This window comes from Apiotrichum porosum (genome assembly GCF_003942205.1).
Source record: "Apiotrichum porosum strain DSM 27194 chromosome Unknown scaffold_1, whole genome shotgun sequence".
NCBI classification, from domain to species: domain Eukaryota; kingdom Fungi; phylum Basidiomycota; class Tremellomycetes; order Trichosporonales; family Trichosporonaceae; genus Apiotrichum; species Apiotrichum porosum.
In genome coordinates, this window is record NW_021167108.1 from 2,297,750 (window position 1) to 2,311,008 (window position 13,259).

The following is a 13,259-nucleotide window of genomic DNA, read 5'->3' on the forward strand; positions in this document are numbered from 1 at the left end:
CAAAGTATGTTGCGTGCTGTATGCACTTCACATGATCCGCCGCTGGGACCCATTGCATCTTAGCGCCTGGGCAGTGGGTAAATTCTTGGCAGTGTGTAAGGATGGATGAATTCTGGTCAACATGGTGTTACAAGTTCGATGAGGAATGCCACACCTCCCACAGGGATGTCTGAATCGTGGACAGCTGATGCTGCGTGGGATGCACATGACCTGGAGTAACCAGGTGATTACCGTGTCGGATCCGATAAATATGGCAGGTGATGTTGTTGCTTCAGATGCACACGGTGTTGGTGTGCGCAACACAGTGTCAAAGGCGTCATATCCCATTTAAGTTGGATTTTCTGTGATTATTTTCTCAACTTTGCATTCTTCTTCATTCCAACACACAGGGCGCGAGGTCACCAGGTCTTGCCAGCGCTGCACCCAAGAACGCAAGAAGTATGTCAGCTGATGGCCAATGTCAGCTAATGCTGCACCTGATGCACACAGGGCGCGAGCTTGCGAGGTCACCAGTTCATGGTGCGTGATGGATCCGATGCTTCTGCACACGTAGCCGAGCAAGTCAGGCGGCCGCTCTTTTTTTTTTAAAAAAAAAAACACGCACATATAGATACATACGCCCAACCCAACTCTTCCCCTCATCAGCTCTCACCGTCCATTCCCTCTCACCGTCCATTCCCTCTCGCCGTCCATTCCCTCTCACCATTCATTCCCTCTCACCGTCCATTCCCTCTCACCATTCATTCCCTCTCACCATTCATTCCCTCTCACCATGCCACGCCGTCCCACCAAGCCACTCCCCCGTCGCCACTTGCTCGAGACGGGATACACTGTGAGACCGCTCAGCCAAGCCGCCGTTCTGTACATTTCGCTGACGCTCTTCACAGTATACACCTCCCGTTGACGGGACGTCCATGCAAGACGTTAAGGAAGCAAAAATCCAGTTCGAGCGTGGAAGCGCACTTTACAAGGTTGGCGAGTATGAGGAAGCCGCCGACGCCTTCAACGAGGTGAGTATGTGCATCTTGTCCCCGCACGGACCCCGTCCTGACTCTGATGATAGGCCTTCGCATTCGGTTACGCACCACGCAAACCCAGACTCGCCCTGTGCAGGTCTCTCCTGCACCTCGACCAGGACAGCATCGAGGCGGCCAGAGAGCAAGTGACTCGGGTGTGCAAGCGAAACGACAAACTGCCAGAGGTATGTGCTGGTGTTGAGCCTTGAAATGGGCTAATTTGTGGCAGTTTTGGTTGCTGCTTGCGGAGCTGTATCTTGCGCAAGACGATGGCGCCGTCGCTTGGCGTTGTCTTGAAGCAGCAAACTCCTGCATTCATCAGGGGAGTATCAAGGCCGATTATTATCCCATTCGCAACGTGCAGGACGAGTATGCGCGGCTTCAGTCCCTACTCCCACCGCCGCCGCCTACGTCAACTTCCCCGTGGGCCGACCTTCCGGTTGAGCTCATTGTGGCCATCGGCACCTTTGCCATGGAGGCCGATCCCAAATGGAAGGACGTCGATCCCGAACACAAGGTAACAGGACCCACATACAAGGGCAAGGTTCCCAAGGAGCACGTTAAGCCCGACGTTGTCTTCAGCATGACAGGTGTTTGTACAACATGGCGCTGTGCAATTTTGGGAGCTCCCGTGCTCTGGTCAAGGCTCAAGCTGTCCAAGAAAAGGCCAGTTCTCAAACTGAAGATGTTCCTGGAACGCAGCAAGCAGTCGATCATTTTTCTCGGCCTTCCCTTATTCCGGACCTTGAGGACCAGCCAGTGGGAGGCCATTGCCGACCTCCTCGGTCCCGGGCTCGATAAAGTGTGCCACTTCGAGGCTACCTACGCGGAGAAGGTACTGCAGTGGACAACCCGCGGGTGCCGTGAGCTTCAAGTTGAAAATGAATATTTCAAGGTTGAAAACTACCATGGACGTGTTGAGGGTATCATTCAGGACTTCCTCGAAGAGGCCTCCGTCTATCGTAGCCAGTTGTGATTGAGGGTGGTGGGGGAACACGCAAGGGGAAAATACGTCTACTCCCTAGTCGCGTTCCTAACAGGCTTGTGGTTCAAGTATTGACTCGAATGAATAAAAGTTGCAACATGGAAGGGAGCATGGCAAGTAACTAGCTTTGTTGGAGGTCTTGCCCTATACGTACAACGACGCATCGTGCTCGCTCATGCCAAGGTCGGGAGTCTGGAACTGGATGTATTTGATTTGGAGAGGTAGCCACAAACAGTGTGGGATAAGCGAGGGTGCTGCTAAGAACAGCGCAGCCCTGTCTGTAGGTCGCGCCTGCTGCTAACGGCCAGCAGGTATTGTTCAGAGGCGAGCACACACACACCGGCGAGCACCAGCGATAACGAGCTGTGCCCCTTGTCGTCATGCGATGTATGCGGTGTGCTGTGTGCAGTGTACATGCACCGCCGCTGTGCGCCATGGCCTCTTTAGCGTGTCGACAGATGTGTGGTCATGCGTTCGAGACCCGACCTCGGTGCCGACATATGGATGCGCAAGCTCGGCTTGCCTGACCCACGCGGTTGCTGGCCGCTGGGCGTATATGCATGTAAGGACGTCTCCGCGATACCCCACTCTGCTTTGTGCTCGTCAACAAGAGTATCGGCCAGGGGCGGCAAATGAGACAGGAGCATACGTCAATCCTGCGCATCCACACAAGTTTGAACCTCGATGGGGAAGTGTGTATTTTCGATGGCTGATGGCGCTGTTGAAATGTCTGCCTCTACGGTTTTGTTATCTTTTGTCGGCCGGGGGAGTCGTGTCCCACCCAGCATTGCCTTTTTACGGGGGAAGCGATTAGATTAAAAGCTGTGGGTTGGGTGGACGTAGTCGACAGGTACACGCAGATGTTCTAGACGTCATCGCCTCCGGTTCCGCCGTGTATCTGCGCGCGTTGCAGGCTGCAGGAGCTGCAGGCCTGGGCCGGTTTCCCGATCCTGTGCGCACCTGTGCTGATCGATCAGCATGGACACGCGCCGCCGACGTCGCTGGAGACGACGCCAGCGGGGGCGACGGGGCCCGGTGGGGTAACGACGCGGGCAACGCGAGGTGCAGAACACGCCACGGTAGCCCAGGTGGGCCACCTGGGCCACCTGGGCGGGGCAGCGACACCCACGTCACGGTGTTTACGTGCTCTCGGCTGCCTGCTGCTTGGCATGTCTCCCGTTTTGGGTCATGTGGTGTGCCGGTTAAGGGGGGAAATAGATTTGTTTGGATCCAAATTGTACTGCAGGGTCGCCTTCTGGTTACTCATTCAATACAAACGCGCGCGGTCGGCCTCGTCCTGGGCCAGGCTCCATGGTGTCACAGGAAAGACGAGGAGCGCTATAAGGAGCTATACGAGGAGGCTTGTGGATTGTCAGGAAAAGAGAAAAAGAGAGGTTAATTGACACGATCTATGGAGCGCAAGCAAAGCGCAAGAGGAACAGGTTTGTCAGGTCTCTCTCCCTCTCTCGGCCTGTCGGGGCGGGTCGGACCACAACGCGTCCCAGTGCGCGGCCGCACGCGCGCTGGGTGTGATGTGGGTGACGTCGCCCTTCTGGCCGCCGCCGCCGCCGCCTTGGTCGCGCACGGGCGGGTTAATACCAGAGGAGAGCGGAGGCAATTTATATTTTTCACTCCATGGACTGTTGTTGCCCAGCGCTATAGCCGTATCAGCAGCTGAGCCGAGAGACAAGCAAGGCAAAGGAAGGCAAGGATGCAAGGAAGGCAAGGAAGGAAGGCAAAGAGCCATGCATACACACACGGGATGAGAGAGTGAGACCAAGACACACCACACACGTTTAATCCTCCCTTCCGGCCATACATCTCTCTCTCTCTCACCAACAGGCAGAGCATAACCATCTCCACTGCTGCTGCATACATTACCTGCAACACACCCCACCCACCCGTCGGCTACCCCCGGAGGCCGAGGCTCGGACACAGACATCTGGGTCCAGGTTTTTGCCAGAAACGGAGGCCTGCGTCGCAGCCCCGCCCCTTTGCGCGCTCTCCCTCCACCCTTGCGCCGCCGCCGCCGCCGCCCGCCGCCGGGCGCCTTTGCGTTTCTCTCTCTCCTCCCCCGCCCGCCCAGCGCCCTCGTCGCTGCCCTTCGGCCACTTTGTCATACACCGCACGCAACGCTTTCCAACCCATCTCCCGTCCCCAGTCTGGCCACTCTACACGCACACCACAACTATCCCTCGTCTTGTCCAAATCCCTGCAACCACCCACCCACCCCCCCTCCCCTAACCATCGACACAAACAACAAACATCCTCTGGTCCTGGGTACCACCTTGACATTGCCGCTCGCTCCACCCCTCCCGCCTAACACGCGTCGAGCCAGCTTGTAAATCCAGCTCCCCCCACCTCCTCCCCCTCTCCTCCCACCCACCGTCCCCGTCCTTGACACTGTCTTCGGCGTCGCAACCCCGCGTCACGCCCACCATTACCGGGGTACTAGAGCCCGCCTCACCGCCCATCATGCCCGCCTCGACGTCGGGGGCACCGCTCGTGCCTCGCCGTCGCCGGCGGGGGGCGACGACGATAAAGAAGAAGAAGGACGGCTGGTACACGCGCAACGTTTCCAACCCCACGTCCAAGTTCTTCTCTGGCCTGATACACAAGAAGAAGGCGCCACCAGAGGCGCGTTCCATCTTTATCAACGAGCCCATTCCTGCCGACTACTATGACAAGAAGGGCAAGCCGATCAAGTCCAAGATGTTTGCGTCAAACCAAAACCTCACGTCAAAATACACCGTCATCACCTTCCTCCCGCGCAACCTGTTTGAGCAGTTCAGGCGTGTGGCCAACATCTTCTTCCTCGCCATCGACATTCTCCAGTTCTTCCCCAAGTTTGCCACCGTCAGCCCCGGTCTCGTCATCCTGCCCCTCATCGTCATTCTCCTCGTTACCGCAGGAAAGGACGGCTTTGAAGATGTCAAGCGCCACCAGGCCGATCGCCAGGTCAACCACTCGGTGGTCCACACCCTCGGCGGCGACGGCTACGAGAACAAGAACCCCATGGCCCCCAAGGCCAAGACGTTCGTCAAGGGCATCCCCATGCCCAAGAGCAAGAAGAAAAAGGCAGCAGAGCTCGCAGCCAAGCAGCAGGAGGAGGAAGCCGCGCGCCGTCCTTCACTCGCTGTCGAGCACACCGACGGCCACGGCATTACTCGCATGCGCTCCCAGGTCTCGCACTGGGAGGACGACCCGGAAGCCGAAGACTCCACCAAGACTCTTGGCTGGCAGCGCACCATCTGGGAAGACCTCAAGGTCGGCGACTTTGTCAAGATTTACGACCACGAGCAGGTCCCCGCTGGTGAGTACACACACACGTGAAAGGAGTAGCGAGGTTAGAAGACCCACCCCTCGGCAAGCAAGCGTGCGTGGGCGGCCGGCCACGCCATGGGCGCCATGTTTACGTCGTCTCTTGTGCACCACACCGACGTCGACGACGCGGCACGAAACCCGCCTGCGCCGGCTACCCCCCCCCCCCCCCCTCCCCCTCACCGCTTCCTGAGCCTGTCCGCCACCTCCACTTCTCGTAAAACGTCCGTGCACCAAGCTAACAAACCTGCAGATGTTATCATTTGCGCAACTTCCGAGGAAGAGGATGTCGCCTACGTCGAGACCAAGAACCTCGATGGCGAGACCAACCTCAAGTCGCGTCACGGTGTTATGGGGCTGTCGCACCTCGACTCGGCGACAGCCTGCTCCCAGGTTCGCATGCGCCTCGACCTCGACATCCCCGAGGTGAACATGTACCGCCTGAACGGTGCTGCTATCCTCGCCGATGAGAACGGTGACGACGTCACATACGCAATCTCGCTCGACACCACGTTGCTCCGTGGATGTGTTCTGCGTAACACTGCTTGGGTCATTGGCATTGTTGTGTACACTGGTGACGACAGCAAGATTGTCCAGAACTCGGGCGGCACGCCCTCGAAGCGTTCCAAGGTCGAGCGCCAGATGAACCCCCAGGTTCTCTTCAACCTGGCTGTCCTCGGTGCCATCTCGCTGGTGTGTGGTATTGTCGACCACGTCCTCGAAGTCCAGTGGTACAGGGACAACTCGTACTGGACACTGTACGACGACAGGCCCGGCGACAATGTCAACATCAACGGTCTCATTACATTCCTGAACGCCCTGATCACGTTCCAGAACATTATCCCCATCTCGCTCTACATTTCGATCGAGTTTGTGCGTACTGTCCAGGCCCTCTTCATCTTCTGGGACCACGACCTCCAGTACTTTAAGAACGGACACAAGTTCCGCACCCTCGCGCGCTCCTGGAACCTTTCAGACGACCTCGGACAGATCGAGTACATCTTCTCGGATAAGACTGGTACCCTCACCCAGAACGTCATGGTGTTCCGCCAGTGCTCTGTTGGCGGCCACATCTACTACGGCGAGGACACTGAGGACGACATGCAAAAGGAGGCCGAGAAGAAGAGCACCGCCCTCAAGTTTGACTCGGACGACTCGGAGGACAGCGACGTCAACGACAAGCCCGCCACCCGCGAGCGCGAGATCCCCCTCTTCCGCGACGCTCAGATCCAGCGCGACCTTGCAGACGCCGACACGGAGCAGTCTCGTATCCTCCACGGTTTCTTTGCTGTTCTCGGTCTCTGCCACACTGTCGTTGTTGGCGAGCCCGAGCCTGGAGTCATCGAGTACAAGGCCCAGTCGCCCGACGAGGCCGCCCTCGTCCAGGCCGCTGCCGATGTCGGTTTTGTCTTCCGTGGTCGCGACCGCAACATTCTCAAGCTCCAGACTCCCTTCTCGTCCGAGCCCGACGAGTACGAGCTGCTCCACGTGCTCGAGTTTAGCTCGGCCCGTAAGCGCATGTCGGTTGTTGTGCGCAAGCTCGACCAAGACGGCCGCCTGTTCCTGCTCACCAAGGGTGCCGACAACATTATCTTTGACCGCCTGAGCAAGGACGACGAGTCCCAGGCCAAGCTTCGCGAGCAGACCGACAAGGACCTCCAGACGTTTGCCAGCGAGGGTCTTCGTACCCTGTGTCTCGCTTACCGTCTCCTCGACAATGCCGAGTACGAAGAGTGGGCGCAGGCCTACCACGATGCCGAGATTGCCATGGACGACCGCGAGGTCAAGATTGACCAGGTCTCCGCCCAGCTCGAGTGTAACCTCTCGCTCCTTGGTGCCACCGCCATCGAGGACAAGCTCCAGGACGGTGTGCCCGGCACCATTGCCGACCTCAAGCGCGCCGGCATCAAGGTCTGGGTCGCCACCGGCGACAAGCTCGAGACTGCTGTTGCCATTGGTTACACCACCAACCTCCTCACTCCGGATGCCAACCTCATCATCATCCGCGACGGCCACCACACGATTTACGAACAGTTGCGCGACTCGCTCGAGGGCTTCTTTGACGACAATTCATTGACACAAACCAACTCGCTTGCCCAACACGAGACCCGGCGTTCGACCCAGCTCCAGCGTGTCAACACTGGCGCGCATTCGCTCGTTGGCGACGACAATGGCACGCGCCCCGGCGGCTTTTCGCTGGTCATTGACGGCAGTGCGCTCACGCAGGCGTTTAACGACCCCGAGACGAGCGACCTGTTGCTCGAGCTGTCGGTCAAGTGCAACACGGTCATCTGCTGCCGTGTCTCGCCTCTCCAAAAGGCCCAGATTGTCCGTCTCATCAAGGACAACCTCGGTGCCATGTGTCTTGCTATCGGTGACGGTGCCAACGACGTATCCATGATCCAGGCTGCCGACGTCGGTGTCGGTATCTCGGGTGAGGAGGGTCTCCAGGCCGTCAACTCGTCCGACTTCGCCATTGGCCAGTTCCGCTTCCTCAAGCGTCTCCTGCTCGTCCACGGCCACTGGTCCTACTTCCGCAATGCGACCATGATCCTCAACTTCTTCTACAAGAACGTTGTTGGTTTCGGTATCCTGTTCTGGTTCCAGATCTACTGTGGATGGTCGACCACCTACGTCTACCCTTACATCTTCCTGCTGTTCTGGAACGTGTTCTGGACGCTGTGCCCCGTCATCGCCATGGGCCTCTTTGAGAGGAACATTGACGACGACATTCTCATGGCGCTCCCCGAACTGTACCGCTACAGCCGCGAGGGCAGGTACTACAACTGGAGCAAGTTCCTGTACTACCTCTTTGAGGGTGTCTACCAGACTGCCGTCGTCTTCTTCTTCCTCTGCTACACGTACGACACGACTACCGCCCGTGGTGACGGCTTTGACGTGTTCAAGGACGAAATGTCCAGCGTCATGGCCATTGTCGGTGTCTTTGTTGCCAACCTGTTCTCGGGTCTCAACATTGACTCGTGGAGCTGGTGGGTCGTCTTCGCCGTGTGGATCGGTCCCTTCCTCGTCTGGGTCTTCACTGCCATCTACACCATCATCCCGCCCACGCTCTACCAGACCAACATTTACGGCAACGACGTGTTCCTCTTCCGTGCCGCTGCGTGCTGGTTCGGCTGGGCGTTTACCCTGATTCTCGCCCTTCTCCCGCGCTACCTCATCAAGTATGGCAACCAGAACCTGTGGCCCAACGACATTGACCTTATGCGTCTTGTCCGCAAGTACCACCCGGATGTCGATGTCAACACCGACCCAATGCTCGGTGGCAAGCTCGACATTACCCAAAGGGGTCCCAACGAAAAGGGCGCAGAGTATGACCACAGCCGTCTCCTCACTCCGGAGAACGGCGACGACATTGCCCTGCACCAGTTCTCGTCGGCCGGCTCGCCCAACAACGACACCCCAACGGCCCTGCGTAGCAGCATCGACCGCGGACGCGCCAGCTTTGAGTCGACGCACCCGCGTCCCAGCTTCCAGTCTGGCCGCTTTGGCGTGCAGCCCTCGGCGCGCACGGGCTCGCAGGTGGACATGTCCACGGGTCTGCACCGCGAGGCGTCGCGCGGCTTCGACTTTACCATGGAGGAGCACGGTGTCGCCATCCAGCGCATGCAGTCGCGCCTGTCCGAGGTGTCCAAGGAGAACCGCAACAACCGGTACACGCTGCGCCGCCTGAACCGCAACAACCACAGCCACGACCAGGCCACGCCCATGTCCCCCGGCAACTCGCCGTTTGGCCGTCTGCGCACGCGCGCAAACAGCATCCTCAAGCCGCGCAACCGCTCCAGCACGACCAACACGCGCCACTCGGTCGTGTCGCACGGGTCCAGCCCCGAGGAGACGCTGCACTCGCCCACGCACCCGGACGGCGCTGGTGCTGGCGGCCGCGCATCGCCCGAGCGACCAACAAGCGACGGCTTTTCGCACGCGTTGTAAGAGAAAATCACACACAGATGGATTTACAAGGATTCCCGCCTATGTTTCCCATTATAGCTCGCGAGCAAACACCTCCACCGACACCACCTCCCCCCCCCCCCCCCCCCCCCATCCCCATCATTTTACCCCCCCGCCCCCGCTTTTAAACCTATTAGTTACTGCTGTTTTCAAGGTGCAGTGTGTTTTTCTGCCTGCTTGGGATTGCCATATAGAGTGCGTTAGCATGCATAGTTTCGATAACGTGTAAGCTGTGGCGAGTGGCGGATGGCGAGGAGGGCGAGAGCGCGGGACGCAGGGTGACATGGCGGCAGTGGGCGTTGTGAGCGTGGTGCGAATGGGCCACGTACGACGACGATGGCGACGACGACCAGGAGGAGGTATGTATTATTTCGAAATGGAATAAAGTGAGACAGACACCAGCAGCCACAAGAGTGTCGACGCTGAGACCATTCATTGCTCCACCTACCCAACAGCCAAGTGTGTTCTCTTGATCTCTTGGCAGGCGCGTCGGATCTCGCCGGGTGCGCGGTCGGTGGTGATTCACCAGCGCTCCAGTCAACCAGTCATGCCACTCACCACGCGCCAAAAGCGCCACACTATAGTCGGCAGACGCGTAAGATTTTGCGACACGGCCCGCCAATTCTCTGCGACCTGCTTTTTCTTTCACTGTTGAAATGATGCATCCCCAGTTTCTATGGGTAGGGTTTGTGTATGTGGTTTGTGTAGGGGGGGGGGGGGGGGTGCCGGGTTGTTTTTTGATGGGTTGGGGTATGGGGATCACAAGGAGTTTATGTTGGGGTGAGGGTATGCAAGGCGGCGGTTGAAGCCCGTACAACTGACTCTTTAAACACAGATGTTGTTTTTTTGCTAAAAGCAATGTCTTTATAACAGGGGTTGGTTGGTTTAGAGGACGTTGACCTTGGGGAAGGCGAGCTTGGGGCCGATCTGGCCACAGCACATCTGGCCGAGCTTGTGGCCGACCTCGATGGCCTCGTCGAGGGTCTTGCCCTGGGCGACGGCGCCGAGGAAGCCGCCGGCGAACATGTCGCCGGCGCCGTTGGTGTCAATGATCTTGTCGTCGGCGAGCTTGGGGACGGGGTAGACCTTGGGGTTGGCGTCCTCGGGCTTGAGGTTGGCGGCCGAGGTCGAGGGCGACGACGAGGCGACGAGGGTCGAGTCGGCGCCCTGGGTGATGACAACGACACGGGGGCGCGACGCGTTCGACTTGGGGAGGACGGCGAGGGTGGTGGCAATCTCGGCAAGGGTGGCCTGGCCGAGACCCGAGGCCTCGGCGTAGGCGGCGGCCTCGGACTCGTTGCCGATGAGAATGTCGACGTGGGGGAGGAGCTCCTCAAGCTGGACCTTGAAGAACTGGGCGATGAAGGGCGCCGAGAGGTTGAGGACGACAGTCTTGCCGGCGGCCGAGGCGGCCTTGGCGACCTCGAGGGCAGACTCGATGCCGTGGGTGAGGAAGAAGCCACCAATGTAGAAGTACTTGGCACCGTGGATGAGCGAGGCGACCTCGGCCTTGGCGAGGTGAGCGGGGTGGAACATCTCGGCGGCACGGAGGGTGGTCACGAGCGAACGGTCGTGGTTCGAGAGGATGACGGCGCAAGCACCAGTCTTGGCGGGGGCGGGCTGGACCTCGTAGGCCGAGACAACACCCTCAGTCTCGTTGACAGAGGCGAGGGTCTTGGCGAGCTCATCGTCACCAACCGAGCCGATGTAGGCAACCGACTGGGCGGGGAGAACGTACTGTGTGTTTATTAGCGTTTGGTCGTCATGGCACGATCGATCAAAGGGCCGGCAAGGTCCGAGGAACATGGCAGAAGGGCGACGATTGTGTTGGCTCTCAGACAACATCGTGTGCTCCAGAGCCAACAGTCCCTCGCTCCATTCCTAAGCCTGTCCACAACGACTCTTCCTCGTCGTACTCACCGAAGCAGCGCGGGCAGCGTTCTGGGCGGCACCGCCGGCAACGTAGGTGACCTCGGCGTTGGCGACAACGTCCTCGTAGCTGAATACCAGTCAGAACCTCTTCCCCTCTTTCCATTTTTCCTCTCTCTCTCCACTCACATGGGCATGTGCTTGTCCTCGGCGAGGATGGCGTCGTTCGACTTGAGCTCGTACTTCTCAAGGAACTGGGGGCCCTGGGCGGCCGACACCTGGATGTCGAGCTGGAACGTGTCAGAGAGCTGAGACAGGAAGCTTCCAGCGCGCCACAGCTCGGCTCGTTGAGAGCACGATGAGCAAGCTGCCAAAGATACTCACGAGGGGGTTGCCAATGCAGACGACGATGGGGGAAGCGGCCATTTTGGATGATATGGAGATGGGTTGGGTGGTGCTGGAAAGACGCACGTTGAACAATCCAGAAACATGGAGCCACCCCTGCCGCCGCGTGCACCGCGCCACCACCACGCAGAGACCATTTTATCTTTTGGGATTTAATTTACGTTTATCCAAAAGCACGTGCGTGTCGCGTGGCAGTTCTCGCCGATCGTTTCCGGCTCTGGGCGGGGCACAATCAGCTGGCGGTGTGTGTCATTGTCGGGCGTCACCGAATTCAAAGGCCGAAAGACGATGGAGTGTATCTCATCTCGCCTCGTGTTGTCCATACTCTCTCTCCACCATGGTGCTTATCTACTTTGTCCGTCATGGCCAGACAGAATAGTGAGTCAGGTCTCTGGCTCTGCGGAGTACCTCCTTTTCGTGCAGCGCAACGAGACAGACACTGACGCCGCCGTCAGCAACGCCAAAGGCATTATCCAGGGCCACATTGATACGTCACTGAACGATACCGGTCGAAACGAAGCCGCTCTCCTGGCTGAGCATATCAAGGACGTGCCCTTTGTAGAGGCATGGAGCTCGTCTCTGGCGAGGGCCAAGGAGGCAAGTGACCAAGCTCGCGTGACTCTCCACTGACACGCTGTCAGACGGCTCAGATTCTCGTGGACAAGCACCCGGGCCTCGTGGTGCAGACTGACCCGGGACTCAAGGAACGCGACCTCGGTGCGCTGTCCGGGCAGAGGTGGACACCGGGCACTGTGCTTCCCTCGGATGTGGAGGGCTCTGCTCCGTGAGTCCAGATGCGCCTCACCTCCTCACCGGTCGCCTTGGCATCTGACGTCGCAGCTTCCGCAGGCGCGTGGGCGAGTGGCTCCAGTCCTTTCTCGCTGCCCACGTCCCAGACCAGCCTGGCGCTCCCGACCCCTCCGCGACCATCCTGGTCGTCTCGCACGGCGCCTACCTCTCCGCCCTGCTGGGATCCCTCTTATCCCAGCCCATCTCGTTCGTGCCCGACCAAGGTGTCGATGCCAAGAAGCACTGTCTCAACACGTGCGTCATGCGCGTCCAGGCCGACTATGACGAGGTTGCGGGCATGTGGCGCGGGACGATTCTCAGCTGGGGCGAAGTGGACCACCTCGGCGACCAGGCAAAGGATATTGGCGTGGCGGACGACTTGAGGCAGAGCTTCCGCATGGCCACGGCCAAACTTTCGCAGTAGCAAAGTGTAGAAACGTAGAAAGAGGGGAGCAATAGATGTTGGACACGTGGGGTATGTCTCCTGTAAGGAAAACGTCACGGGTGTGTATGAGTTGCCGGCGGCAACATGATGGGTTGTATCTTGAGCTGAGAAATGTCGCGCTCGCCGTAACACATCGCTACCCATCGCCATCTGCGAGGTAGGAGGCGTTGCCTGTTCATCACCTTCGTTCCGTTAAAACGGAATATGTGTTCCGTTAAGACGGAGGGAATTGGGTGCCACATCCCCACCACCGGTTCCGATGTTCATTTGATAGCCTGGGGCTCCCCTGGGTGACAGACCGCATGGTGCCATGCCTGGCAGGGTGTCTAACACCATGTATGCCGCATGTCTGCCCCCAAGGTCGACGCGGACGTGCTGCGATTAACGGACTCGTGCACCCGGAAACTTCGGAATGTCACACAATCTGGTGGACACTAGGTGGGGAAGGTGGGCAACAGTG

The 13,259-nt window shown here is 58.8% G+C and overlaps 4 protein-coding genes across 4 annotated transcripts; 3 read left to right on the plus strand and 1 right to left on the minus strand.

Annotated features, from left to right (window-relative positions):
- Positions 1 to 772: 772 nt before the first annotated feature.
- Positions 773 to 1,992, plus strand: EHS24_000826 (uncharacterized protein; the record flags this gene model as incomplete). The annotated part of the gene is made up of 4 exons (XM_028616642.1): positions 773 to 832; positions 888 to 1,010; positions 1,064 to 1,201; positions 1,339 to 1,992. The coding sequence occupies 4 exons, from the start codon at positions 773 to 775 to the stop codon at positions 1,990 to 1,992; spliced, it is 975 nt and encodes a 324-aa protein (XP_028480499.1).
- A 2,484-nt stretch (positions 1,993 to 4,476) lies between these two features.
- EHS24_000827 (uncharacterized protein) lies at positions 4,477 to 9,273 on the plus strand (the record flags this gene model as incomplete). The annotated part of the gene is made up of 2 exons (XM_028616643.1): positions 4,477 to 5,314; positions 5,576 to 9,273. The coding sequence occupies 2 exons, from the start codon at positions 4,477 to 4,479 to the stop codon at positions 9,271 to 9,273; spliced, it is 4,536 nt and encodes a 1,511-aa protein (XP_028480500.1).
- Positions 9,274 to 10,176: 903 nt separating this feature from the next.
- On the minus strand, positions 10,177 to 11,586 carry ADO1 (adenosine kinase; the record flags this gene model as incomplete). Its single annotated transcript, XM_028616644.1, has 4 exons — positions 10,177 to 11,028; positions 11,212 to 11,290; positions 11,350 to 11,450; positions 11,545 to 11,586. 4 exons carry the CDS (start codon positions 11,584 to 11,586, stop codon positions 10,177 to 10,179), a joined length of 1,074 nt encoding a protein of 357 aa, XP_028480501.1.
- Positions 11,587 to 11,902: 316 nt separating this feature from the next.
- On the plus strand, positions 11,903 to 12,778 carry EHS24_000829 (uncharacterized protein; the record flags this gene model as incomplete). The annotated part of the gene is made up of 4 exons (XM_028616645.1): positions 11,903 to 11,943; positions 12,021 to 12,180; positions 12,231 to 12,349; positions 12,415 to 12,778. The coding sequence occupies 4 exons, from the start codon at positions 11,903 to 11,905 to the stop codon at positions 12,776 to 12,778; spliced, it is 684 nt and encodes a 227-aa protein (XP_028480502.1).
- Positions 12,779 to 13,259: the final 481 nt, after the last annotated feature.